Source organism: Neofelis nebulosa, chromosome 10 (genome assembly GCF_028018385.1).
Source record: "Neofelis nebulosa isolate mNeoNeb1 chromosome 10, mNeoNeb1.pri, whole genome shotgun sequence".
Classification (NCBI taxonomy): domain Eukaryota; kingdom Metazoa; phylum Chordata; class Mammalia; order Carnivora; family Felidae; genus Neofelis; species Neofelis nebulosa.
The window spans coordinates 62,854,262-62,879,876 of record NC_080791.1 but is presented as its reverse complement, the minus strand read 5'-3'; the positions used below and the strand labels follow the sequence as shown (position 1 = coordinate 62,879,876).

Here is a 25,615-nt window from a genome sequence, read left to right as displayed (position 1 = left end):
TTAAGTATACTGTTTGAAGTACTCAGGATTCCATATAGTTGTTTTCCTTTCAGTGACATATTTTCCCTGTGTGAAAAACTTAATATAAATTAATGATAAAATAAATCATCATAAAGTACTCATTTTAAAAACAATTTTTTCTAGAGTGCAGCTAATATATAAGATGAAGTCATTTCATAAGTCTGATGTCATTTGTCTTTCTCAAGGGTCTTTTAGTTACATCCTCTGAGTCTCTGATTGATATTTCTTTCTATTACAAGTAATACATCTCAGTTCATGTAACTTGCAGATGCCTCATAAGAAACTATGAGCCAATCACTGCTCTTTCACTTCATCTGAGTATAAATTCAGAAATCTCTTTTTACATTAGAAATGTGTGTGTGCATCTGCACAGAGGCAGGAACCCATGGGAGCAGGATGCCCAAACAAACTCTTCATGTTTCCAGCCACAGGAGAGTGGCTGTTATAGAGACATCTTTATAAAGTCGTCCAGGGGCCAAAGCCACAATACTTTGGTTTCTCTTCAGATCACATAAATATCTCCTGTTTTACCAGAGTCATATGCAGTGGGCTAGTGAGAGGTTGAGAAGTCACACTTTGGCTGATAGCAGCCGGATGATCAAACTGCCATTTGGGGCAGAATTTCTCTGTAGGTATTTTGGAAACAGTATGTTGGAAAGCCAAGCATAAGTGACACTTTTGAGTTTGCACTTCAGTTTAATTCACTGCTCATATAGAAGAATGTTATTGTATCCTCAGATGTTGGTATGTGAAGACCTGAAGATCAACCAATGTGTGAGCATGAACACATTAGGTTGTGGGTCAGCTGAGCTCACAGAAGGTCAGCTCAGCTTTGTCTCTGATTTGATTATTTGAGGCATATTTTAAGTGTCTGGATTTGTGCCAACTGCCACAAAGAAAAATGATGTGTACCTTTTTCTTGACTTTAATGAGCTTTGGTCCTCCTAGGAAAGGTGCCTAAGAACTATAGATCCAGGCAGAGGGATAAAACCATGAAACAGGAACCTATAGAATTCCCAGGGTGTCCCTGGGAGGAAGATAACTTTAAAATTGGGAGATCAGAGGTTGGCCAGAATTGTGGTCAAATTTAAGTAAAGATAATGGGAGAAGCAGTCAATGTGATGTCTGAAGCTGAGCAGAGCTGAGGCTAGGGCTGGCTGAACTGAGGTGGCAGTCTTGGATTAGGGTTAGCCTAAATCAGTGGTTAGGCCAGTTAATGACAGTTGGATGTAGCTTTATCATTCTCAAAGTATTGTCCCTGGAAAAGCAGCATAGGCATTACCTGGGAACTTGTTAGAAAGGTGAATTCTTGGCTTTTCTCCCCAAACTACAAAATAGGTAAGTCTGGAGATTGGTATCAGCAATCTGTGTTTCAACCAGCTCTCCAGGTGATTCTCATACACACCCACATTTGAGAACCACTGGTCTAGATAAAAGAAAAGGCTGATAAGAAGCCCGCACTATATATTGAAGAAAAAAAAATGGAGAGCTCTAAATATCGATTTGGAGGTGTGTGTGTGTGCATGTGTGTGTGTGTGTATTCAGGGGCACCCAAACAACATGCGCCAAAATTCATCTGTAAGGGATGGTGGGATGGTTTTTCCTCTGCCTCAGAGGAGAACAACAGCAGAACCTGGCAACTTCTTCCCATCAGGGTCCAGGATGGTTAAGAAGATCCTTGAAGAGAACTGAAGCTCCAGTTTGTGCAGCATCCTGTCCTTGGGCATGTTTAACTATTCCATTAGTTCTTCTCTTGTTCTTGAAGCCTTATTTCCTTATTTTTTCTCCTTTACCAAGGAAATATAATGGTTTTTATTTTATTATTTTTAAGCAGCTACTTACTGAATACAGATGCAAATAAGATACTGCACAGGTAATTTTGTATTTATTGTTTCCACCCCTAGGTTTCACCACTAATTGTTTTTTTTTCTTTCCCATTCTGCTTTGTTTTGCTTTTTAGTGAGTATTAAGCAAGACTGCCAGTGGTTCACAGTACATCAAGATATGGAGATGCTAAATTAAAAGAGTCAAGGGTATTATGATGCTTTCAACAGTCTGTCAGTTTCATATATCTGACTTGTACTTATTGAGTGCCTTTTATGTCAGCAGGTGCAGGGCGCTTTTCTCTGTGCTGTTATAAAAAGATAAGATTTCATTGCTGACAAATGGAGCACAGACTTTTTGGCAGACAAATAGGACATACCATTTGTATAGGAGAGTGTTATTAATGCTTTAATAGCAGCATGCTCAGGAAGTTAAAGGATCATAGGGAAACAATGGAAAGGGGAGGCATCTAACCATGGATGCAGAAAGAGTAACAAGAAAAACCATTTCTTTTTTTTTTTTTTCAACGTTATTTATTTATTTATTTTTTTGGGGGACAGAGAGAGACAGAGCATGAACGGGGGAGGGGCAGAGAGAGAGGGAGACACAGAATCAGAAACAGGCTCCAGGCTCCGAGCCATCAGCCCAGAGCCTGACGCAGGGCTCGAACTCACAGACCGCGAGATCGTGACCTGGCTGAAGTCGGACACTTAACCGACTGCGCCACCCAGGCGCCCCTTCAACGTTTTTTTTTTTTTTTTTTTTTTTTTTTTTTAAGAAAAACCATTTCTAAGACCTATAACTCTTGTTCCAGGTAGAATGCAACAAGAAGAAGTTAGTTATTTGAGGGAAAGAGAGTTGATTCTAGGAGAAGGAGATGACATGTAAAAACACAGAGTTGAGACAAAGAGCAAAGCATGTTCTGTCAGTGGCTGGGTTTATGTGTGGAGTTGGAATATACTCGTGAAGGGAGTTATTTTTTATTCATAAGGTTATGAATGCTAAGGACATTGTTTTAACAAAGAGTCACTTGTACAATTTAAATTGTAGACATATTTCATGTCGACAGAATTGTGGAGAAACATGACAGCCTAGAACAAAAGCAGATACATCAGTTAGGAGATTGTTAATGAAACAGTCAAACCCTGAATTCATGTCTTTCCTTTCAGCCAGTTTCAGGCCCACCTGCCAGTCATGGTACTATTTCTCAACAACACAGGCACCCAGGTGACTGAATTCCTGATGATTTGCTTCCCAGGAATGCAGGAAACACAGCACTGGCTATCTGTAGTCCTTGCTCCCCTCCTGGTTTTGGCTTTGGGGGCCAACTTTGTGTTATTACTCACCATTCGGCAAGAGACATCTCTGCACGAACCCATGTACTACCTGCTTGCCATCCTCTCCGTGCTGGATATCATCCTCTGCCTCACTGTCATCCCCAAGGTCAGACCCCTTCTGGATTGACTTCCAAGCATTCAGTTATTTTTCTTTAAATAGTGGTTTTTTTTGCTGCTATAAATCCTACTACCCCTGAAGGACAATACTCAGTGAGTGGTCCATACCGTCACACAGGGTCTGTCACAGCTCCCAGATATGTCCCCTCTCATTCTCAGTGTCCATTTTTAAAATTTTTTAATTATTTAAAAAAATATTTTATTGTCGAATTGGTTTCCATATAACACCCAGTGCCCATCCCAACAGGTGCCCTCCTCAATGCCCATCACCCACTTTCTCCTCCCTCCCACCCCCCCCATCAACCCTCAGTTTATTCTCAGTTTGCATCCTTCCCTCTCTGTAACTTTTTTCCCCCTTCTCCTCCCCCATGGTCTTCTGTTAAGTTTCTCAGGATCCACACACGAGTGGAAATATATGGTATCTGTCTTTCTCTGTATGACTTATTTCACTTAGCATCACACTCTCCAGTTCCATCCACATTGCTACAAAAGGCCAGATTTCATTCTTTGTCATTGCCAAGTAGTATTCTATTGTATATATAACCACAACTTCTTTATCCATCATCCATGCATCAATTGATGCACATTTAGGCTCTTTCCATAATTTAGCTATTGTTGAAAGTGCTGCTATAAACATTGGGGTACAAGTGCCCCTATGCATCCGCACTCCTGTATCCCTTGGGTAATTTCCTAGCAGTGCTATTGCTGGGTCATAGGGTAGGTCTATTTTTAATTTTTTGGGAAATCTCCACACTGTTTTCCAGAGTTGCTGCACCAGTTTGCATTCCCACCAATAGTGCAAGAGGGTTCCCATTTCTCCACATTCTCTCCAGCGTCTATAGTCTCCTGATTTGTTCATTTGAGCCACTCTGATTGGTGTGAGGTGATATCTCAGTGTGGTTTTGATTTGTATTTCTCTGATGAGGAGCGATGTTGAGCATCTTTTCATGTGCCTGTTGGCCATCCGGATGTCTTCTTTAGAGAAGTGTCTATTCATGTTTTCTGACCATTTCTTCACTGTATTATTTGTTTTTCAGGTGTGGAGTTTGGTGAGTTCTTTATAGATTTTGGATACTAGCCCTTTGTCCGATATGTTATTTGCAAATATCTTTTCCCATTCCATCAGTTGCCTTTTAGTTTTGTTGATTGTTTCTTTTGCAGTGCAGAAGCTTTTTATCTTCATGAGGTCCCAATAGTTCATTTTTGCTTTTAACTCCCTTGCCTTTGGAGATATGTCAAGTAAGAAATTGCTGCAGCTGAGGTCAGAGAGGTTTGTTCCTGCTTTCTCCTCTAGGGTTTTGATGGTTTCCTGTAGTGTCCATTTTTTAAAGATTTAATTCTTTCCCAACTGACAGGCCCTCTCTCAATGTCTGAGTCAATGATATTCCAAGTTTTTACATTCTTTTTACTTCTAGGGAGATTTTCCTTGACTCAGAATGATCCCACCTTTACATCCAAGAGCTCTAGAATTTAGTTTCTAAAGTGTAACTGGATGTATGTTTATATCATATAGTGAGATAGGAAGCAGAATTGAAAGAGATTTCTTATATGTCTAGAGAAGGTGGAGAGTATCCAAATGTAAATATTGAACTTACTGAGTTTGGTGTTCTTGTGATGCATTCAACTGGAGTTTGGGTAAGAACTCTGGGGATCAAGAGAAGACAGGCTAGAAGTAAACATTAAACAAGAGGCATGGTCTATAGATGGGGAGAAAAGGGTATAAATAAGGCTCTACTTGGGATGCACATAGAAGGTATTTTAAATTAAGATACTGTCCCAGCTGGGATTATAGGGCTGTGGTTTGGGGATACAGATGGTTGAAGCCATTGAAAGTTTCCCCCAAGGTTAGGTACTGTAGGGTGGGAATGAATGCAGTTTTTGAGAATAATGATTCTGGCAGGTCCTGCTCATCTTCTGGTTCAACATGAAGACCATCAGCCTTGCAGGCTGCTTTCTGCAGATGTTCATCATGAATACATTCCTTCCTATGGAGTCTTCCACCTTCCTGGTCATGGCCTATGACCGCTATGTGGCCATTTGCCATCCTCTGCACTACCCGTCCATCATCACTGAAAAATTTGTCATTTATGCAGCCATCTTCATGGTCTTCCGCAATTTTCTGGCCACACTACCCACACCAGTTCTGGCTGCCAGGCTCAACTACTGTGCCAGCAATGTGGTGGAGAACTGTATCTGTGCCAACATTTCTGTAGCAAAGCTCTCCTGTGGGGATATTCACCCAAATAAGCTCTACCAATTTGTGAGTGTTTGGTGTCTACTGGGTTCTGACCTAGTGCTCATCTTACTATCCTACTGCTTCATCCTGAGGGCTGTTAAACGTCTGCAGTCAGGAGGTGCAGCAACCAAAGCCTTGAGTACTTGTGGTTCCCATCTCATTCTTATACTTTTCTTCTATACATTGCTGCTTGTCTTCATCTTCACAAACAAGGCAGAAAAGAAGGTGCCCTCAGAGGTACCCATTCTTCTCAATGTCTTGCACCACCTCATTCCACCAGCCCTGAACCCCATTGTTTATGGAGTACGAACCCAGGAAATCAAGCAAGGGATTCTCAAACTATTCAAGTACCAGTTTTGAGAGATATGAGTCAAAGATCCAGATTATGAAAGTCTGTTTTAGTGATAGATTCACCTAAATGCCCCGAGGAACACATATGACATCCATGCTGCTACCCTCATCTTGAACTTAAACCTTCTGCAGACACTGTCATAATATTTACCCTCATTATCGCCTCCTCAAATCCTCACTGAACACATGTTTAGGCAACAATTACCTTTTTATTCTAACCCATTGCCATCATGATCCTTCAATACCCATTCATTAAATAATTATTTAATACCTTCCATATACTTCTTAGTATTTACATTCTGAGTAACTGTCACATTTAATTCCTAGGGCAAGGATGAGATAGCACTTTAAATATAACATGGGGGATGTGGGTAGGAACAGGGGAACCAATGAAGACAATATTTTCTTAAATATTTTATTTATTTTTTTTTTAAGTTTTTTTTTTTAATGTTTATTTATTTTTGAGACAGAGAGAGACAAAGCATGAATGGGGGAGGGGCAGAGAGAGAGGGAGACACAGAATCCGAAGCAGGCTCCAGGCTCTGAGCCATCAGCCCAGATCCCGACGCGGGCTCGAACTCACAGACCATGAGATCGTGACCTGAGCTGAAGTCGGTCGCTTAACCGACTGAGCCACCCAGGTGCCCCTGTTTTATTTATTTTTGAGAGAGAGTGTGTGTGAGCGAGGAAGGAGCAGAGAGAGAGGGAAAGAAGATCCAAAGCGGGCTCTGCACTGAAAGCAGTGAGCCTGATGTGGGGCTCGAACTCATGAACCTGTGAGATTATGACCTGAGCCAAAGTCAGACACTCAATTTACTGAGCCACCCAGGAACCCCACTCAACCCACTGAGCCTCCCAGAGACCCCAAGACTTAATTTAAGTAATCCAGGTGAAATGTAATAATGGCTTGGATTAAGGTGATGAGTGAAAATTGAAGTTATGGGTCAAAGATTTGCTGAGAGTCCATAAGTAGGATATAAAAGATGGAGAGGAGTAAAGGATGACTCCAAGCCTTTATTTTTCTTAAGTTTTTATGTAAATTCCAGGTAGTTAACATTCAGTGTAATATTAGTTTCAGGTGTACAATATAGTGATTCAACACTTCCATACAACACCCCAGTGCTCATCACAAGTGCACTCCTTAATCGCCATTACCTATTTCACCCATCTGCCCTCCCCCACCTCCCCTCTGGTAATCATCAGTTTGTTCTCTATAATGAAGAGTCTGCTTCTTCAAGGCTGTTTGCAAAACAGTTGGAAAGGCAGAATTGCCATTAACTGAGGAGCCAGTTTTATATGTGATATCAGAAATTTGGCTTTGGACACCTAACTCTATTTCCATACCAAACTCCTCCAAATGACTGTACTTTTAAAATGACTGTTAAATATCCAAATAGAGAAGTAAAAGTAAGCAACTGTACATATGGCACTATTCAGGGACCAGATCTAAGCTAGCGACAGAAGTTTGAGTCATCGGAGTATATAGGTGGGATTCAAATCCTATTTAGATGAGTGATATGAATTATGTTGATGAATTATCCACTTATTTCTATACCTTTCTTCAAGAAACTTATTGATGTGTTGGGTATCCTGGATCCATACTTGTTTGCCACTCCCAAAAGAATACAATCTCATTAAAATCAGAAGCTCTTTAATTCTTCTTTGTATCTGGCATTTTGTCTGGCACATAATAGGTGCTTTTTCAATGAATAATTTTGACTGTCTCAAAACTTTTGATCACATTATGTGGCATCTGGATTATGGAATCTTGATCTAAAAATAGTACTATTTTGGGTGCCTGGGTGGCTCAGTCAGTTGAACATCTGACTCCTGATTTTGGCTCAGGTCATGATCCCAGGGTTGTGGGATCAAGCCCATGCTCATCATACAGCCTGCTTAGGATTCTCTTTCTCTCTCTCTGTCTTTCTCTTCCTTATTCCCTTCTCCCCCACTCAGGCATGCTCTCTCTCTCTCTCTCTCTCTCTCTCTCTCTCTCTCTCAAATAAAAAAAAAAAAACAAAAAGCACCAACCCACCCCCTAAATAGTACTATTTGTTGATGAAATTTCATATGCTGGTTTCAGCAAACATTAAAAGTTATGTCATTTTTGTTAGAATAAAAGCATTCATTAACATAATTTAGCAGAGTAATGGACTTCTTATATTCAAAATAGAGGATACAACTTTGTATTTTATTTTTTTAAATGTTTATTTTGAGAGAGAGACAGTGTGAGCAGGGGAGAGGGGCAGAGATGGAGAGAGAATCCCAAACAGGCTCTGCACTTATAGTGTGGAGCCCAATGTGGGGCTCAAGCTCATGAACCATGAGATCATGATCTGAGATGAAATCAAGAGTCACTTAACTGACTGAGCTACCCAGGCACCCCAGATGATACAACTCTAACATTTAAAGAGTTGCAAAAACGTAAGCAGTAAGTTCCTTGACATCAGTCTTGGCAATGGTTTTTTGGATCTGATACCAAAAGCAAAGGCAACAAAAGCAAAAATAAACTATTGGGACTGCATCAAACTAAAAAGCTTCTGCACAACAAAGGAAATCATCGACAAAATGAAAAGGCAACCTATTAAATAGGAGGAAATATTTGCAAATCATATATCTGATAAGGGGATTAATATTCAAAATATATAACAAACTCATACAACTCAAAAGCAAAACAAAACAAAACAAAGCAATAACATCTGATTAAATAATGGACAGAGGATCTAATAGACATTTTTCCAAAGAAGACATACAGATGGCCAACAGGTACGTCAAAAGGTGCTCAACATCACTAATTATCAAGGAAATGCAAATCAAAACCACAATGAGATACCACCTCACACCTGTTAGAATAGATATTGTCAAAAAGATAAGATTTGTAAGTGATGAATCACTGGGTTCTGTTCCTGAAACCAATGCTACACTGTATGTTAATTAATTTGAATTTAAATAAATAAATTTAAAATAAAAAAGATAAGAAATAACAAGTGTTAACAAGGATATGGAGAAAAGGAACTCTTATGTACTGTTGGTGAGAATGCAAACTGGTGCAGCCACTGTGGAAAACAATATGGAGGTTCCTCAAAAACTTAAAAATAGAACTACCCATGGGGCACCCTGTTGAGTTAGTTGGTTAAGTATTGACTCCTGATTTTGGTTCAGGTCATGATCTCATGGTTCGTGAGTTTGAGCCCCATATTGGGCTCTGTGCTGGAAGTGTGGAGCATGCTTGGGATTCTCTCTCTCCCTCTCTTTCTCTGCCCTTCCCTCCCCCCAAATAAATAAACTTAAAAAAAAAATAGAACCACCCAATGATCCCTCGATTCCACTGCTGGGCATTTATCTGAGGAAAATGAAAACACTAACTGGAAAAGGTACATGCACTGCCATGTTCATTGCAAAATTATTTATAATAGCCAAGAGATAGAAACAACCTAAATGTACATTGGCAGATAAATAGATAAAGAAAATGTGATACATATACACACACACAATGGAATATTATTCAGCCAAAAAAAATGCAATCTTGCCACCTGTGACAACATGGATGGGCCTTGAGGGGATTATGCTAAGTGAGATATGTCGGATAGGGAAAGACAAATACCATATGATCTTACTTACATGTGAAATCTAAACAAACAGCAAACAACTCCTCCCCTCCCTGAGCTTATAGAAACAGAACGGATTAATAGTTGCCAGAGGTGGGGGGAATGGGTGAAATGGGTGAAAGGGGTCAAAAGGTACAAACTTTCAGTTATAAAGCAAGTAAGTCATGGGCATGTATGGTTAATAAAACTATATTGTATATTTGAAAGTTGCTGTGAGTGAAGATCTTAAAAGTTCTCATCATAAAAAAAATGTAACTATGTATGGTGATAGATGTTAGGTAGACTTGCCATAGTGATCATTTCACAATATATACAATATAAAATCGTTATATTGTACACCTAAAATTAATATACTCTTATGTAAATTGTACCTCACTAAAAATATAAATTAAAGACATTAATACAGTAAGATGTTATTAAATATGTAGTCAATAGAAAACTTGAAACCACTTGGTAGCCAGGCTGAATGTGCCGCTGTCCCTGCCACCCCATCTGAGATCCTGGAATACCTGGTAAGGTGTATGGGAAAAGGTAATTGTTTTAGGTCTCCTTTATTTACAGCTACCCTAGCCAGATTTAATAATGTTCTCTTCAGCTCAGATCTGCCTCCACTGGCATCCAGTCTAGGAGTAATGAGGATGAAATTATGCAATCAACCAATATTTAAAGAAGATGCTTAATGTTGAGCACCATTCCAATTAAATTTTCCCAAGATATAATGTTCTCTGTGCTGTAGCATTCCATCTATAGTACCATTATAATAATAGGTCCAGCATTTGAACTCCAGCCTCTTCTCCTGTACGTCTCTGGTTTGTAGGATCGTGTCCCTGCTGTGGTTCTGATGTGAGTTCCCATTTACTATCTCTACATTGATTTCTAGTCCTTTGCCAGGTCTTGACTGATAGCCACCTGTTTTCTTTCTAAATTTTATTTTTTAACTTTTTAAAGTTTATTTATTTGTGTCTTTTGAGAGAGGGAGAGAGAGGGAGCAGTGGGGGAGGGGCAGGGAGAGAAGCACCAGCAGTGCAGAACCCCAATGCGGGGCTTGAACACATGAACCATGAGATCGTAACCTGAGTGAGTCGAATTCTTAACTGACTGAGCCACCCAGGCATCCTGATTGTCACCTTTTAATAGCCATTTGTTCTTTGTCACGGGCCCTGCTACTTGCAGATCTCCCCTGTGGACAATGCCCTGGGCTTCTGCCCCACCCTCTCTATGGCTGTATTCCACCTACCTGTTAGGGGAGGAGGCAAGGTGTCAGAAAAGCATGGAAGTTTTTTTTGCGTCTCTTGTCTCTGAAATGCAGCCAGATCAACACTAAACCATCTTGCACACCTAGAAAACTGATTTGATGATTAGCCGAGCCAGGTACACGGCTCAGACAGGTGAACTGGGGAAAAGAGAAGCCGTGGAGGGCAGGGAGCTGTTTTTGCTTGTGGATAGAGGATGGAGACAGGTGGGTGTGGGTGGGTGGGTGTGGGGAGAGTATGGGAAAAGCACCCCTCCCCACCACCCCACCCCCCAAAAAAGGCAGCTGGAGAGACAGTGGAAAAGTGGAAACAGCCACAGGGACTGAACGAAAAAAGGGAGAAAGGAGAAAGGAGAGGGTTTGCCTATCTAAAGGCAAAACATGGTTTCATAGACTCTTAGAACAAGCAATACGTTTTAAAATAACTAGTTCACTGTCTTCATGTAACAGATGAAGGTGCTGAAACTCAGTGAGGCTACTGATTTGTTTCCAGTCACAATCTTGTATGTGGTTGTGCAAGTACTAGAGTTCAGAACTTCTAACTCACCATCTCAGGAATTTTCTCTTTTGTAAGTTGCTTACTGTGCTTATTTATACCTCATTTCTTTCCACCTCCTTCTATGTGGAAGAAAATATTTCTTCAATTTTATAGGGCCTAGATTGCTTTATATTCTGTCTAAAAAATAGCATATGCATTCCTCAATGATTGCATATTTGTTCTGTGCATCTTTGTGTCCTCAAACTCTAACAAAGTTTCTATACCAGAGCAGTTGCCTAGGAAGTCTTTGCTTAATTAATAGTAGGCCCTAATAGCTTAACGTTTCATTGCTGGGACATCTTCTGATGCTGTGACATGTTAGTACACCAAAGCAGAAACCTATACACACATTGCAGAGTGAGTCTTTGAATTCTGAAGATGAAGCTTCAAGCACAGACACTGGTGTGAGGACACCAAAGAGGCTTTGTGTGATAACTTCTCTGAAACCCAGTAAATCTCATTTCTCCACATGTGAGCAATTCTTGCAAGAGCCTTAGCCCTCTGAGGGTTGCACCAGAAAAGGCACAGTCTTTGCTTGGGCAAAGATGGGAAGAGAAGAAAATTACTGGCTTAGTTGGAGGTAATGGAAAGAGATTTACTTACGGACTCTAGCTATTATTCATCATTCAGACCTGACATTTAAATACTGTGGTCTTTTTCAACTGCATTATGCAACTAGGTTAAAAACAGTAATAAATTAATAGCAATGTTACAACCAAGGGCATTGATACCCACAGTTTTATATTTAAAAAATTACTTGTATAGAAATGTAAATACAGTATTAACTGGGATTTATTTCTCAACTATAGAGTTCATCCTCCTGAGTTCTCATATTTCAGACAGAATAGAACTCCAAAGATTGGGAAAAATTTTTAAAAAGTCACAGAAATGCGAGATTTTTCTTGGGGGAGCATTAGGATTTGAAGCAGAGGGATAGAGTCAAGAAATTGTTTCAGATTTAAATTTACTTCTTTCCTTGAACTTACTATCTCAATTTATTTGAGCTATGAGTTCCAACCCAATTTTCCATTAACTGATTTATAAGTCATCATGTATTAGAAATGCAGAGATCCTGTTGTCCTTATTACCACCCTTTCTTCAGTAATCTCTGGATTCCTTGCTTGACCTCCTGGGTCCGCACTCCATAAACTATGGGGTTGAGGGCTGCGGGGATGACATGGTGGAGGACGTTGAGCAAGACTGGAACATCAGGGGAGACCTTCTTCTTCACCACATGAGTGAGCACGAAGACCAGAAGGATGGTGCTGAAGAAGAGGATAAGGATGAAGTGGGAGCCACATGTGCTCAGGGCCTTGGCCACAGCACCCTCTGCCTTGAGTCTCAGCACCGCTCGCAGTATGAGGGTGTAGGAGAGGAAGATGAGGATGAGGTCGGATCCTAGCAGTGTCCAGCCTCCAGCAAACTGGAGGAGGCGATTGATGGTGACATCATCACAGGAGAGCCTGGAGACAGACATATTGGCACAGATGCAATTCTCAATGACATTTCTCCCACAGTAATGGAGCCGGGCAGAGAGGATGGGAATGGACACAGTAAGAAGTGCATTCCTGGCCAAAATAAAGACAGCAGCCTTGACTACAAATTGGTCAGTGATGATGGATGGGTACTTCAGTGGGTGGCAGATGGCTACATAGCGGTCATAGGCCATGACCATGAATGTGCAGGACTCCATGGAAAGGAAGCAGTTCATGATGTACATCTGGAGGAAGCAGGCATAGAAACTGATGGACTTGAGGTCAAACCAGAAGATGGCCAGGACTTTGGGGATGACAGTGAGGCAGACAACAATGTCCAGCAGGGAGACAATACTGAGCAGGTAGTACATGGGCTGGTGTAGAGAGACCTCCAGCCGGATGGTGATTAGGAGAATAACATTAGCCCCCATGGCCAGGAGGAATAGGAGGCTGAGGGGCAGGGACAGCCAGAGCTGCCAGCTGGGGGACCTGACAAAACAATTCAGGAGAAAGTCTGAAACCCTAGTGGAGTCATTTCCATGAGTTGTCATCTTGTGGATTCTGTTTCTACAGATTTTCTTTGATGATCTAAAAAATTAGGATCAAAATTAACCTCTGACTGTGGTTAAAATGAAATAAAAAAATTCGAGTTCATTGGATGTAACTTATGGCTCCATCAGGTTATTTTGCCTTAACTGGGGATTTTGCATGTTACATACAGAAAAAAGAAATTCATTTAAATCTTCAGCAAATTTTGTTTCTCCTCATTTCCTGAATATTTCTAATTTCTTAATGAAACAATCTTATAAAATCGAATTAGTAATTTCAGTTAGCTAGGAGCAGCATGTTTACTTTTGAACATTGTGATAAAATAGACCCCCTGATTTCAGCAATGTGAAGGTGGTGAGATTTGTCTTCAGTAATTCCTCTCTCAATCTCTCTACCCAGTTGCCTAGATAATGTCCCCAGTTTTCACAGCAGGTACTGCTCAGTGTTGTGACTCCTTTCTTTCTGTGTGCTTTTTATTTACCCTTTATATACAGGAGACACAAAGATTATCTTTGTTCTCAAGGAAGTGATAATCCACTGGGGGTGATAAGGTTAGATAAATATAAAGACAATGATAAGAATCATGACCGAGCAGTATGCAGAATATTTTGAGAGGGGGTAGGTGAAGATGAACTTCATTCACACGAAAGTGAAGTGTTCCCAGGACTCCTCTCCTGCTGACTTTTAAAAGCAAGTCCAAAGAAAGTCATGAAAAAGAGTTGCCTGTTGCAGTGAGAGATGCCTGCAACATGTTTGAGATCAGCATATCTGGAGTCTTAAAAATCATGCTGTGTAGGGTCCCTAGATTTGTTCACTTGGCACTGGTGTTCTGTTCAGATGTCATCCCATGTGTGGAAATTACTCTGCTTCCTCAGTATTTAAACTTAACTGTTTTGGGGCGCCTGGGTGGCTCAGTCGGTTAAGCGTCCGACTTCGGCTCAGGTCATGATCTCACGGTCCGTGAGTTCGAGCCCCGCGTTGAGCTCTGTGCTGACAGCTCAGAGCCTGGAGCCTGTTTCAGATTCTGTGTCTCCCTCTCTCTGACCCTCCCCCGTTCATGCTCTGTCTCTCTCTGTCTCAAAAATAAATAAACGTTGGGGCGCCTGGGTGGCGCAGTCGGTTAAGCGTCCGACTTCAGCCAGGTCACGATCTCGCGGTCCGTGAGTTCGAGCCCCGCGTCAGGCTCTGGGCTGATGGCTCGGAGCCTGGAGCCTGTTTCCGATTCTGTGTCTCCCTCTCTCTCTGCCCCTCCCCCGTTCATGCTATGTCTCTCTCTGTCCCAAAAATAAAAATAAAAAATGTTAAAAAAAAAAAAAAATAAAAAAAAAAAAACGTTAAAAAAAAATTAAAAAAAAAACTTAACTGTTTTGCATTTGTTTAGCTAACAAGAAAATAAAAATGTCTGCAGTGTATTCAATGGATTTTCAATACTTACTAGGCACTGTGTTAATATATATTTGGAGCATTATCTCACTTGAGATTAAAACAACTATGTGAGGTATGTCTTACCTGACTTTACAAATGAGGGAAATGAGGTGAAGAAAGGTTGAGAAAATTCCAAGATCACTTACAATAATACTCAGTCTAGATGTAAAGTTCTATCTCGTTTAAAACCCAATTTTTAGCCACCTATACTGTACTACTTCTAATCAGCAAAGGAACATTGGTTAGATAGTCTGTCAGAATTCCTGAGCCGTATAATGCCATGACATTGTGTTTGGTTCTTCAATCTCTGTAAAAAGAAATCTATCCGCCTAGGGTAACAACAATTTTTGAAAGTTGATTACCATAGTAGTGAGGTATTTTTGGAATGGAGGCTGAGGTGATAAGAAAGGATTTTTAATAGAAGTATGAACCAAGAACTGAAACTAGTTTTCAATGATCAGAAGCCATTGGATGTAGCTGTTAAAATGACACATTTGTTTTCATCTGTGTATGTCCTTGCTCCCACACTTCCTGTCCTGGTCACTTTGTTTTTTGTTAGACCTCAACCCTTCTTACCAATGGCCCTGGGAATTGCTGGGTCAGAGAAAGGTAGTAGGAATTACCCTCCGCTTCGCCAACTCCTCTTCATTCCTTTTGATGTTCTGCTTCAAAACCAAGGGAGTGTTGTCCTATTAGTGTCTGCCAGGAACTGTGTGTCTGTCTTGGGAAGCAAAAGTAATTTCAAAACAAGCTCCCACTCCTTTTCCTGTTTTTAAGGACAGCATATGTTAACAATGCCTTGGTAAATTTCAGAGTGGTTTGAAAGTTGTCTCATCTGTGTCAGTGAGACACTATATGCAAGGTAGACTTGCTGTTATACCAGCTAATTTTATCCCAGCACATGCAAATTTCAATGTCAAATTCTGACACTACTTCCTCCTGTCAGGATTTGTCTTTTGCGCTTAATTTTTTGTTCCAGCTTCTCCTCTGCTCACATCTTATGTAGTAACATTATAGCACTATCATTCTTAGCTCGGCCTCAAATCTCACTGTAGTTAAACTGGATGTAGGATCCCTGCTTGATTTCTAGAGGATTCAGCCACATGGAAGCACCTCTACTGCAGGAAAAGAGGATCCATAAGGAAACCTAGAAGAAGCAGATTTTTTTTTTCTGAGCAGTCTTGGAAAACTTATTTCCAGCACTAAGATAGAATGCCTGGAGAGCACAAAGGAATAATTTTCCATCTTATTTTTAAGTCTTTTTTTTTTCTATTTTTCTCCTTTCTCTTTTTTTTTCAACCAATAATTTATTCAACAAGCAATGAGTATCTATTCAGCTCTAGGGCTAAAGTACTTGGATATACATATATATTTTTCTTTTCCTTTTTCAATCTTCCTCTGCAATGAGAGACTCTCTGTGGCAACAGTAAGACTGAGGCCCCAAAGCTAGTTACTTCTTGCTTCCATCAGGGACAGGCTGAGGAAGCCAGTTGAAGCTGGAGACCAGTGCAGGGAATTAACTCTGGCTCCAGGATGGAACTATGTTATGGAATTAACCCCAGTCTCCAGGATGGAACTATGTTATGACACCCTGGAAACACAGACTTGGAGATTTGGAGGGGATGAAAAGGATTGCCTAGCCTCATGGTATTTGGATAAATTTGTGAAATATTCCCACCAGTCTATCTTTCAAATTTAGACTGGATCCAGAGACAGAAAGAAAAGCATCCCCCTGCTCCCCGCCCCCGGAAGCTTTTTCTAGTATTAGCATTTCAGCTTTTAGAATATATTGAATTAAGTTATTCTCCCTCTCTTCACTCTTATACGCATCTTTGTTTTCTGATCTTTGTCATGACATAGAGTGAGTTTATTTCTCCCCCTGATGAATCAAGTATATATACACAGATTTTCTCTTGTGTGGCCTCTAGATTTCCAGACTTCAGACTGAAAAATCAATTCATTTTTTGGGGTGCCTGGGTGGCTTAGTCAGTTGACAGTCCAACTTCGGCCCAGGTCATGATCTCACAGCTTGTGAGTTCGAGCCCTGTGTCGGGCTCTGTGCTGACAGCTCAGAGCCTGGAGCCTGCTTCTGCTTCTGTGTCTCCCTCTCTCTCTGCCCCTAACCCACTCTCATTCTGTCTCTGTCTCTCTCAAAAATAAATAAATGTTAAAAAAAATTTAAAAAAAATCTATTCATTTTACAGCTATCCTAAGACATTGATTAATTTTCCATAGATAAGCGTCAGTTTAACTATATCCCTGGTACATGAAACCCCCAGATGTGGTCAAGGCAATTAAGAAGGATCCTTTTGTCACACAGGACACAGGCTCTACTACCTCTGTTTAGACCACTCAAGCACCCTTGACTCAGGAAACAACAGGGATACACATCTGGACTGAAGAAATAAGGCTCCTGCCTTCTGGCAAATCTTGGTGTCTTTGCCCCGCATGTCCCTCTCTGGGATTTCCCTCACAGACTCACTTTCAGAGGATGCTACAGCATGGGTTCTGGCTCCATTGGTGTTGGAAATCTGAACAGTAAAGCTGAGACTCTTATAACCTCAGTGGCCTTAGGGATGCTGCCTTGGGGGAACCTGTCCATTCCTATTCCCTTGAGAGGGAGATGGAAATCAAGAATATCAATCTCATGAGGCCCTTCTAGAATAGATAGGCATATAGTTAAGGAAGAGGATGGTTATCTCTACCTGAGAAAAAGGAGCCTTTGGGAGCCCAGCCCTGTGAGGCGCTATATTGTTTATATGCCTGAGGTGGGTTATTTCTCTGCATGTCAAAGACTTACATATACACCTGTGCATTCATTCGTGTACATATATGCTATCATCTCCCTCCAAGGATGCACTAAGTTTGTCTACACATTCTTGTGGATTCCAGGCACATGCTCAGTGAAGGACTGGTATTGCCTGTCCATGTTGTTGAATGGTTAGATACTCACTTATGGTGACTTTAGCCATGACATTATAATGATAAAAGTGAAATGAACAACAATTTTACCTATTGAGAAATGAAACGCATTTTCCAGAGAGGATACCCATGTGAAAGTATTTTTGTTACAATGAGACCTTACAAAATGTAATTTGATTTTAACTTAATAATTGTTGTGAAACATGAAGCCTTCCTTTATTTTCCTTTGGGGACTTTGGTGCCCTGAACTGAGATAGCCACACTTTTCACATTATTATATACTAATATCATGCCCTTCATATAGCTTTATGCTAATGCTATTATTTATTAATATTAATAATAAAATCATTTATTATCAATGTGCTTGAACTCGTGAATTGTGAGATCATGACCTGCGCTGAAATCAAGAGTCGGATGATTAACTGACTGAGCCACCCAGGCTCCCTGCTTAGTGTTTTTTAAATAAAGTTTTTAGTCATTCTGGTTTTCCTATCTCTGAATTATCTACTTATACTTTTTACTCATTTTTGCTCTTCTTTTTTCTTGATAACGTACATAATTTTATATTAAAAAATTTAAGTTTTAGAACATTTAATTCTTGTTTTAGACATTGCTAACATCCTCTCCTAATCTGTCACACATTTGTCTATTTTTTAACATGATGTACTTTTTTATTTCAATTTTTATTTAAATTCTAGTTAGTTAATATATATGGTAAAATTGATTTTAGGTGTAGAATTTAGTGATTCATCACTTACAAAAAACACCCAGGGCTCATCATAACAAATGCCCTCCTTAATACCCATTGTCCATTTCCCATCCACCTTTGTCCATCAACCCCAATGTATAGAGAACATTGTCCTTTGTTCTCTGTAGTGAAGAGTTGCTTATGGTTTGCATCCTTCTCTTTCTCTTTTTTTCCATTTCTCTATGTTCCTCTGGTTTGTTTCTTAAATTCCACACATGAGCAAAATCATATGTTTGTCTTTCTCTGACTTATTTCCTAGCTCCATCCATGTCATTGCAAATGGCAAGATTTCATTCTTCTTTTTTTTAATGTTTATTTATTTATTTTGAGAGAGAGAAGGAAAGAGAGTGGGGAGGGGTAAAGAGAGAGGGGCGGATAGAGAATCCCAAACAGGCTCCATGCTGTAAGCATGGAGTTCGATCTCATGAACCATGAGATCATGACCTGAACTGAAATCAAGAGCCATACACCTAACTGACTGAGCCACCCAGGTGCCCCAAGGTTTCATTCTTCTTTGATGGCTGAGTAATATTCCATTGTATATACCTATGTCTATATCATCTATATCATCTATATCTATATCTGTTTCTCTATAATCTCTATCTATCTTTCATCATCATCATCATCATCATCATCATCATCATCATCATCTATCTACATGTATCTATCTATACCACATATTTTTCCATTTATCAGTCAATGGACATTTGGGCTCTTTCTATAATTTGGCTGTTGCTGATAATGCTGCTGTAAACATCAGGGTGCATGTGCCCCTTCAAATCAGTATTTTTGTGTCATTTGAGTAGATACCTAGTAGTGCAATTGCTGGGTCATAGGGTAGTTCTATCTTTAACTTTCTGAGGAATCTTCAAACTGTTTTTCAGAGTGGCTGCACCAGTTTGCATTCCCACCAATAGTGTAAGAGGGTTCCCCTTTCTCCACATCCTTACCAACATCTGTTGTTTCCTGTGATGTTAATTTTAGTCATTCTGACAAGTGTGAGGCAGTATCTCATCATGGTCTTGATTTGTATTTCCCTGATGATGAGTGATGTTGAGCATCTTTTTATATGTCTTTTGGCCATCTGTATGTCTTTGGAAAAATGTTCATATCTTCTGCTCATTTCTTAACTGGATTATTTGTTTTTTAGATGTTGAGTTTGATAAGTTCTTTCTTTTAATTTTTAAAAAAATGTTTATTTAAAAAAAATTTTAATGTTTATTTTTGAGAGAGAGAGAGACATGGTATGAGCGAGAGAGGGGCAGAGAGAGAGGGAGACACAGAATCAGAAGCAGGCTCCAGGCTTTGAGCTGTCATCACAGAGCCCAATGAGGAGCTACAACTCATGAGTGGTGAAATCATGACCTCAGCTGAAGTCAGATGCCTAACTGACTGAGCCACCCAGACACCCCATTAAGCTCTTTGTAGATTTTGGATACTAACCCTTTTTCAGATATGTCATTTGTGAATATCTTCTCCCATTTTGTAGGTGGTCTTTTAGTTTTGTTGATTGTTTCCTTCACTGTGTGGAAGCCTTTTACCAATAGTTCATTTTTGCTTTTGTTTCCCTTGCCTCTGAAGACATGTTTAGTAAGATGGTTCTACGGCTGAGGTAAAAGATGTCACTGCCTGTGTTTTTCTTTAGGATTTTGATGGTTTCCTGTGTCACATTTACATATTTCACCCATTTTGAGTTTATTTTTGGTATGGTATAAGAAAGCGGTCCAATTTCATTCTTCTGCATGTCTCTGTCCTGCGTTCACAACACCGTTTGTTGAAGAGATTTTTTTCCATTGGATATTCTTTCCTGCTTTGTTGAAGGGTTGTGGGTCTATTTCTGGGTTTTCTCTTCTGTTCCATTGTTCTATGTGTCTGTTTTTGTGCTAGTACCATACTGTTTTGATGACTACCACTTTAATAGAAATCTTTAATTTTGCTATAGGCAACCCTGTCTAGATCTCTCCTGATACTTCCTACTGTTGACTCTTGTTTAGGAACTCTTTCCCCATCTCAAGGTCCCAAAGTTGGTTCTCTATATTTTCTATAAGCTCTTAAGTCTTATCTTTATTTTTATGTCTTTATGGTTTGTGCTGTCTATCATGGGGCTGATATCAAGTTGTTTACTCTGGTATAGTCATTTTGGTCATTAAGACAGTTAGTTGATAAAAATCTGCATTCTGATGTCTCTGGGTGACTGTCCCCACCACTGCCCTGGTGTCTGTTATGTATTTAGGATCGAGAAATTAAGGGTTACATATTTGGAAAGCTGATAGTTTTTAGTTATGTGTCACGATGCCAATTCACTTTGATCAGTTAGTGTTATTTTGTTATACTAGTTATTAAATATTTTAAATATTACCTGTGATTTTTCTGAAGTATTCAATCAACTTTGCTTTCTGCAAATGGGAAACCCATTTTGTCAACACAATTTACTGAATAATGGTTATTTAGTACTGGTTAGAAATAGATATCTAATAATACTGATTTGTGTGGTCAACTATGAAATTTGTTATATTCTCATATATAAGAATCTATTGTTCTTCACATCATTATCTAAGTTAGTGTATTTGACCATTTTTAAATCAGTTCTACAATGTTTTTATTACAACTGCCTTGTGAAATATATTAATATCTGGAAAGAAGAATTGGACTTTATTCTGTTTCCCAAAATTGTTTTAGTTAATGTGAAAAGTTACAATAAATGATTTTTGAGTGGTAAACCAACCTTGCATTTCTGGGATAAATCCTGCCTGGAATACTATATTTTCCCTTTAAATGTACATACTTTATTTGCTAAGATTTTGAAATTAGTCTGAAAAGTTCTTGTAATATTTTTTTCTAGTTTTGATATCAGGGTAATTTTGGTCTTATAAAACGACTTAGGATTTTTTTACTTTACTCCGTTTTTCTGAGTTTTTGAAAAACTAGTACCATTTCTTCCTTAAATGTTTACTAGAATTCACTATGGACATCATGTGTGACGAAATTTTTGTGTGTGTGTGTGGAAGGGTTGTAAAATAAAATTTCTCAATAAATGAAACTTTATTCAGATTTTCTTTTTCTCTTTGTATTAGTGTATTAGCTAGAGTTAATCAATCAATTTATTAAGAAATTGGCTCACATGGGTATAGAGAGGCTGGCAAGTCCAAAATTGGCAGGGTGAGTCGGCAGGCTTGAGATCCAAAAAGGCTAATCTTCCACTTGAAATCTGAAGGCCATCTGCTATAGAATCAGATAAAGCCAAATTAGATGAGTCAGTCTGCTGGAGAATTCTCTCATGCTTATCACCACACCAGTCTTTTTGTTTCATTCAGGCCTTCAACTGATTGGATGAAGCCCAGCCATATTATGAAGGGCAATCCGCTTTGCACAGATTCCATTTATTTAAATGTAAATCTCATCTAAAAGCATTCTCACAGAAATATCCACAATAATATGTGACCAAATTTCTAGGCATTTGATGGCCCATTCAAGTTGACAAATAAAATTAAACATCATAATCAATTTTGATAATTTATGCCACTCATGAATTTGACCGTTTTGTATAGTTGTAAAATTTATTGGCACAAAGCTGCTGATAATTTTCTTTTATTATCTTTTTATAGTCTGTATACCCTGTAGTGATATCCTTTTTTCATTCCAAATATTGGAAATTTGTGGGATTTTTTTCCTTTTCCTTTTTTTAAACTGTAAAATTCAATGGCTTTTAATATATTCAGAGTTATACAATCATCATCATAATTTTTGGAACATTTTGTCACCCCAAAAAAGAAACCCCATATCCATTACCAGTCCCTGTTTTTCCCAAGCCCCCCAACCTACCCGCCCCCTAAGCAACTACTAATCTACTCTTTGATTCTACAGAATTTCTTATTATGGATATACCATGTAAATGGAATCATGAAATATGTGATTTTTTGACACTGCCTTCTTTCACTTAGTGTGATGTTTTCAAGGTTCTTCCATGTTGTAGTGTGTGTATCAGTATTTCATTTGTTTTTATTGCTTAATAATATCCTATTATATTGATATACCACATTTTATTGATCCATTCATTCATCAATTAATGGACATTCGGGTTGACTCCTTTTTTGTCTATTATGCATAATGTTGCTATCAGCATTTGAGTAACAGTTTTGTATATATTATATATATATATATATTTGTGTATATATATATATATATATATATATATATATATATGGTGTATACCTAGGAATAGAATTTTTGGGTCATACAATAAGTCTTTAAAACCTTTTGAGAAATTATCTGACTGTATTCCAAAGTGCCTTCACCATTTTACATTCTGCAAGCAGTGTATGAGGATTCCTGTTTCTTCACATCCTCATTAACACTTGCTATTGACCTGCCTTTTTGATTATAGCAATTCTAGAGGGAATAAAATGGTATGTAATTATGGTTTTGATTTTCATTTTCCTGATGGCTAATGAGATTGAGTATCTTTTCATGTTTAGTGGACATATGTATATCCTCTTTGGAAAAATGTATATTCAGATCCTTTACCCATTTATTAATTGGGTTGTCTTTATATGTTGAATTGGAAAAATTCTTTATATTTTCTAGACACAAGTCCTTTATCAGGTACATAATTTGCAAATATTTCTCTTATTCTGTGGGTTGTCTTTTTAAAAATATGGTTGATATGCAATGTTACATTAGTTTCAGGTATGCAACATAGTGATTCAACAACTCTATATGCCCACTACGAGTGTAGCTACTATCTATTACCATGCAATGCTATTAAAATACCATTAACTATATTCTCTGTGCTTTACCTTTTATTCCTATGACTTATTGTTTCCATAACTAGAAGTTTGTATCTCCCACCTCCTTAACTGATTTTGCCTACCTTCCCACCCCTCTCCTTTCTGGCAACCATAAGTTTATTTTCTGCACAGGTCTGATTCTGCTTTTTGTTTATTTATTTGTTTGTTTTGTTTTTTAGATTTCATATATAATTGAAATCATATAGTATTTGTATTTCTCTGTCTGATGAGTCTGGCTAAAGGTTTTTAAATTTTATCTTTTCAAAGAGTGAGCTCTTGGTTTCATTGATCTTTCCTGTCGATTTTTTAGTCTCTGTCATTTCTTTCTTTATTTCTTTATTATTTCCTTTTTCCTACTGACCTTGGGCTTTCTTTGTTCTTTTTCCAATTACTTTAGGTGTAAGGTGAGATTATGTGAGCTTTGTCTTGTTTCTTGAGGTAGGCCTCTATTGCTATGTATTTCCTATTTATTTATTTATTTATTTATTATTTTTAAACTAAAAACTTTATATTTTTTAATTTTTATTTTAAATTTTGGTATAGTTAACATGCACTGTTATATTAGTTTCAGGTACACACATTTAAAAGTTCCATACAACACCCAGCACTCATCATGACAAGTGTACTCCTTTATCCCCATTGCCTGTTTACCCATCTTGCCCCCACCCCGCCCCTCCCCTATGGTAACTCTCAGTTTGTTCTCTATAGTTAAGGGTCTGTATTTTGGTTTCTCTCTCTCTCTCTCTCTCTTTGTTTCCTTGTTTCTTACATTCCACATGAGTGAAATCAGAAAAGCAAAGCTGTAGGTAACACAGTTTCAAACTTCAAGTTATATTACAAAGCTGTGGCAATCAAAACAGTGCAATACTGGCACAAAAATAGACACATAGCTCTCTGGAGCAGAATAGAAAACCCAGAAATAAATCCACAGTTGTGTGGATGATTAATCTTTGACAAAGCAAAAAGAATATCCAATGGGAAAAAAGTCTCTTCAAATAAGTGTTGGGAAAACTGGACAACTACATCCAAAAGAATGAAACTGCATCACTGTCTTTCACCATAAGCAAAAATAAATTTAAAAAATGGATTAAATATATAAATGTGAGATCTGAAACCATAAAAATCTTAGGAGAAAGCACAGGCAATAATCTTTCTGATATTGGCCATAGCAACATTTTTCTAGATGTGTCTCCTGAGGCAAGGGAAACAAAAGTAAAGAAAAACAATTGGGACTACATCAAAATAAAAAGTTTTTGCAGAGCAAAGGAAACAATCAACAAAACTAAAAGGCAACCTTCAAAATGGAAGAAGATATTTGCAAATGACATATCTGATAAAGGGTTAGTATCCAAAATATGTAAAGAACTTTATATGGTTCTCAACTCACCGCCCCCCATAATAATCCAATTAAAAGTGAGCAGAAGACATGAACAGACATTTTTCAAAGAACACATGCAGATGGCTAACAGACACATGAAAAGATGTTCAACATCATTCATCATCAGGGAAATGCAAATCAAAACCACAATGAGATATCACCTTACACCTGTCAGAATGGCTAAAATAAAATGTAAGAAACAAGTGTTGGCAAGGATGTGGAGGAAAAGAAACTCTCTTGTGCTGTTGCTGGGAATGGAAACTGGTGCAGCCACTGTGGAAAATAGTATGGAGTTTCTTAAAGAATTAAAAAAAGAACTACCCCTATGATCTGGTAATCACCTACTGGATATTTACTGCCAAAACCCTAATTCAAAGGGATGTACACTGCTATGTTTATTGCAGCATTATTTACAATAGCAAATTGTGGAAGCAGCCCAAGTGTCCTTTGATAATGAAGGGGTAAAGAAGATGTGGTATATATACACAATGGAATACCATTCAGCCATTAAAAGGAATGAAATCTTGTCATTTGCAATGACATGGATGGAGCTAGAGAGTATAATGCTAAGTGAAGTAAGACAGAGAAAGACAAATATATTTCCCTTTTAGAATTACTTTCATTGTGTTCCAAAGTTTTGGGACATGTTTTTTGATTTTCATTTGTCTCTATGTATTTTTTTTTTCTACTTGGATTTTTTGTTAACCCATTCGTTTTTTAGTAGCATGTTTACCATTCTTGTGTGTGTTTGTGTGTTTACTTGTAATTGATTTCTAGTTTCATACCATTGTGGTTGGAAAAGATGCATGATATGATTTGAGTCTTCTTAAATTTACTGAGAATTTTGTGGCCGAACATGTGATCAATCCTGGAGCATGTTGTATGTGTGCTTGAGAAGAATGTGTATTCAGTTGTTTTTGGGTGGAATATTCTGCGTATATCTATTATGTCCATCCGATCTAATGTATCATTGAAAAACATTGTTTCCTTATTTATTTTCTGAGTGATCTATCCACTGATGTAACTGGTGTATTAAAATCCTATTCT

General features: G+C 38.5%; 2 protein-coding genes across 2 annotated transcripts; one reads left to right on the top strand and one right to left on the bottom strand.

The window, feature by feature from the left end:
* Positions 1-2,410: 2,410 nt before the first annotated feature.
* On the top strand, positions 2,411-7,880 carry LOC131487376 (olfactory receptor 56A4-like). The gene is made up of 2 exons (XM_058688025.1): positions 2,411-3,288; positions 5,200-7,880. The coding sequence occupies exons 1-2, from the start codon at positions 3,040-3,042 to the stop codon at positions 5,893-5,895; spliced, it is 945 nt and encodes a 314-aa protein (XP_058544008.1). The 5' UTR covers positions 2,411-3,039; the 3' UTR covers positions 5,896-7,880.
* Positions 7,881-12,368: 4,488 nt separating this feature from the next.
* Positions 12,369-13,316, bottom strand: LOC131487375 (olfactory receptor 56A3). Its single transcript, XM_058688024.1, has one exon. It carries the CDS (start codon positions 13,308-13,310, stop codon positions 12,369-12,371), a length of 942 nt encoding a protein of 313 aa, XP_058544007.1. The 5' UTR covers positions 13,311-13,316.
* Between the last annotated feature and the right edge of the window lie 12,299 nt (positions 13,317-25,615).

Bases quoted from the DNA above. Each gene is read 5' to 3' on its own strand.
- LOC131487375 (XM_058688024.1), bottom strand. From the start codon at position 13,310: ATGACAACTCATGGAAATGACTCCACTAGGGTTTCAGACTTTCTCCTG.
- LOC131487376 (XM_058688025.1), top strand. From the start codon at position 3,040: ATGGTACTATTTCTCAACAACACAGGCACCCAGGTGACTGAATTCCTG. The intron at 3,289-5,199 runs GTCAGACCCCTT...TGATTCTGGCAG, and splicing joins GCCTCACTGTCATCCCCAAG to GTCCTGCTCATCTTCTGGTT.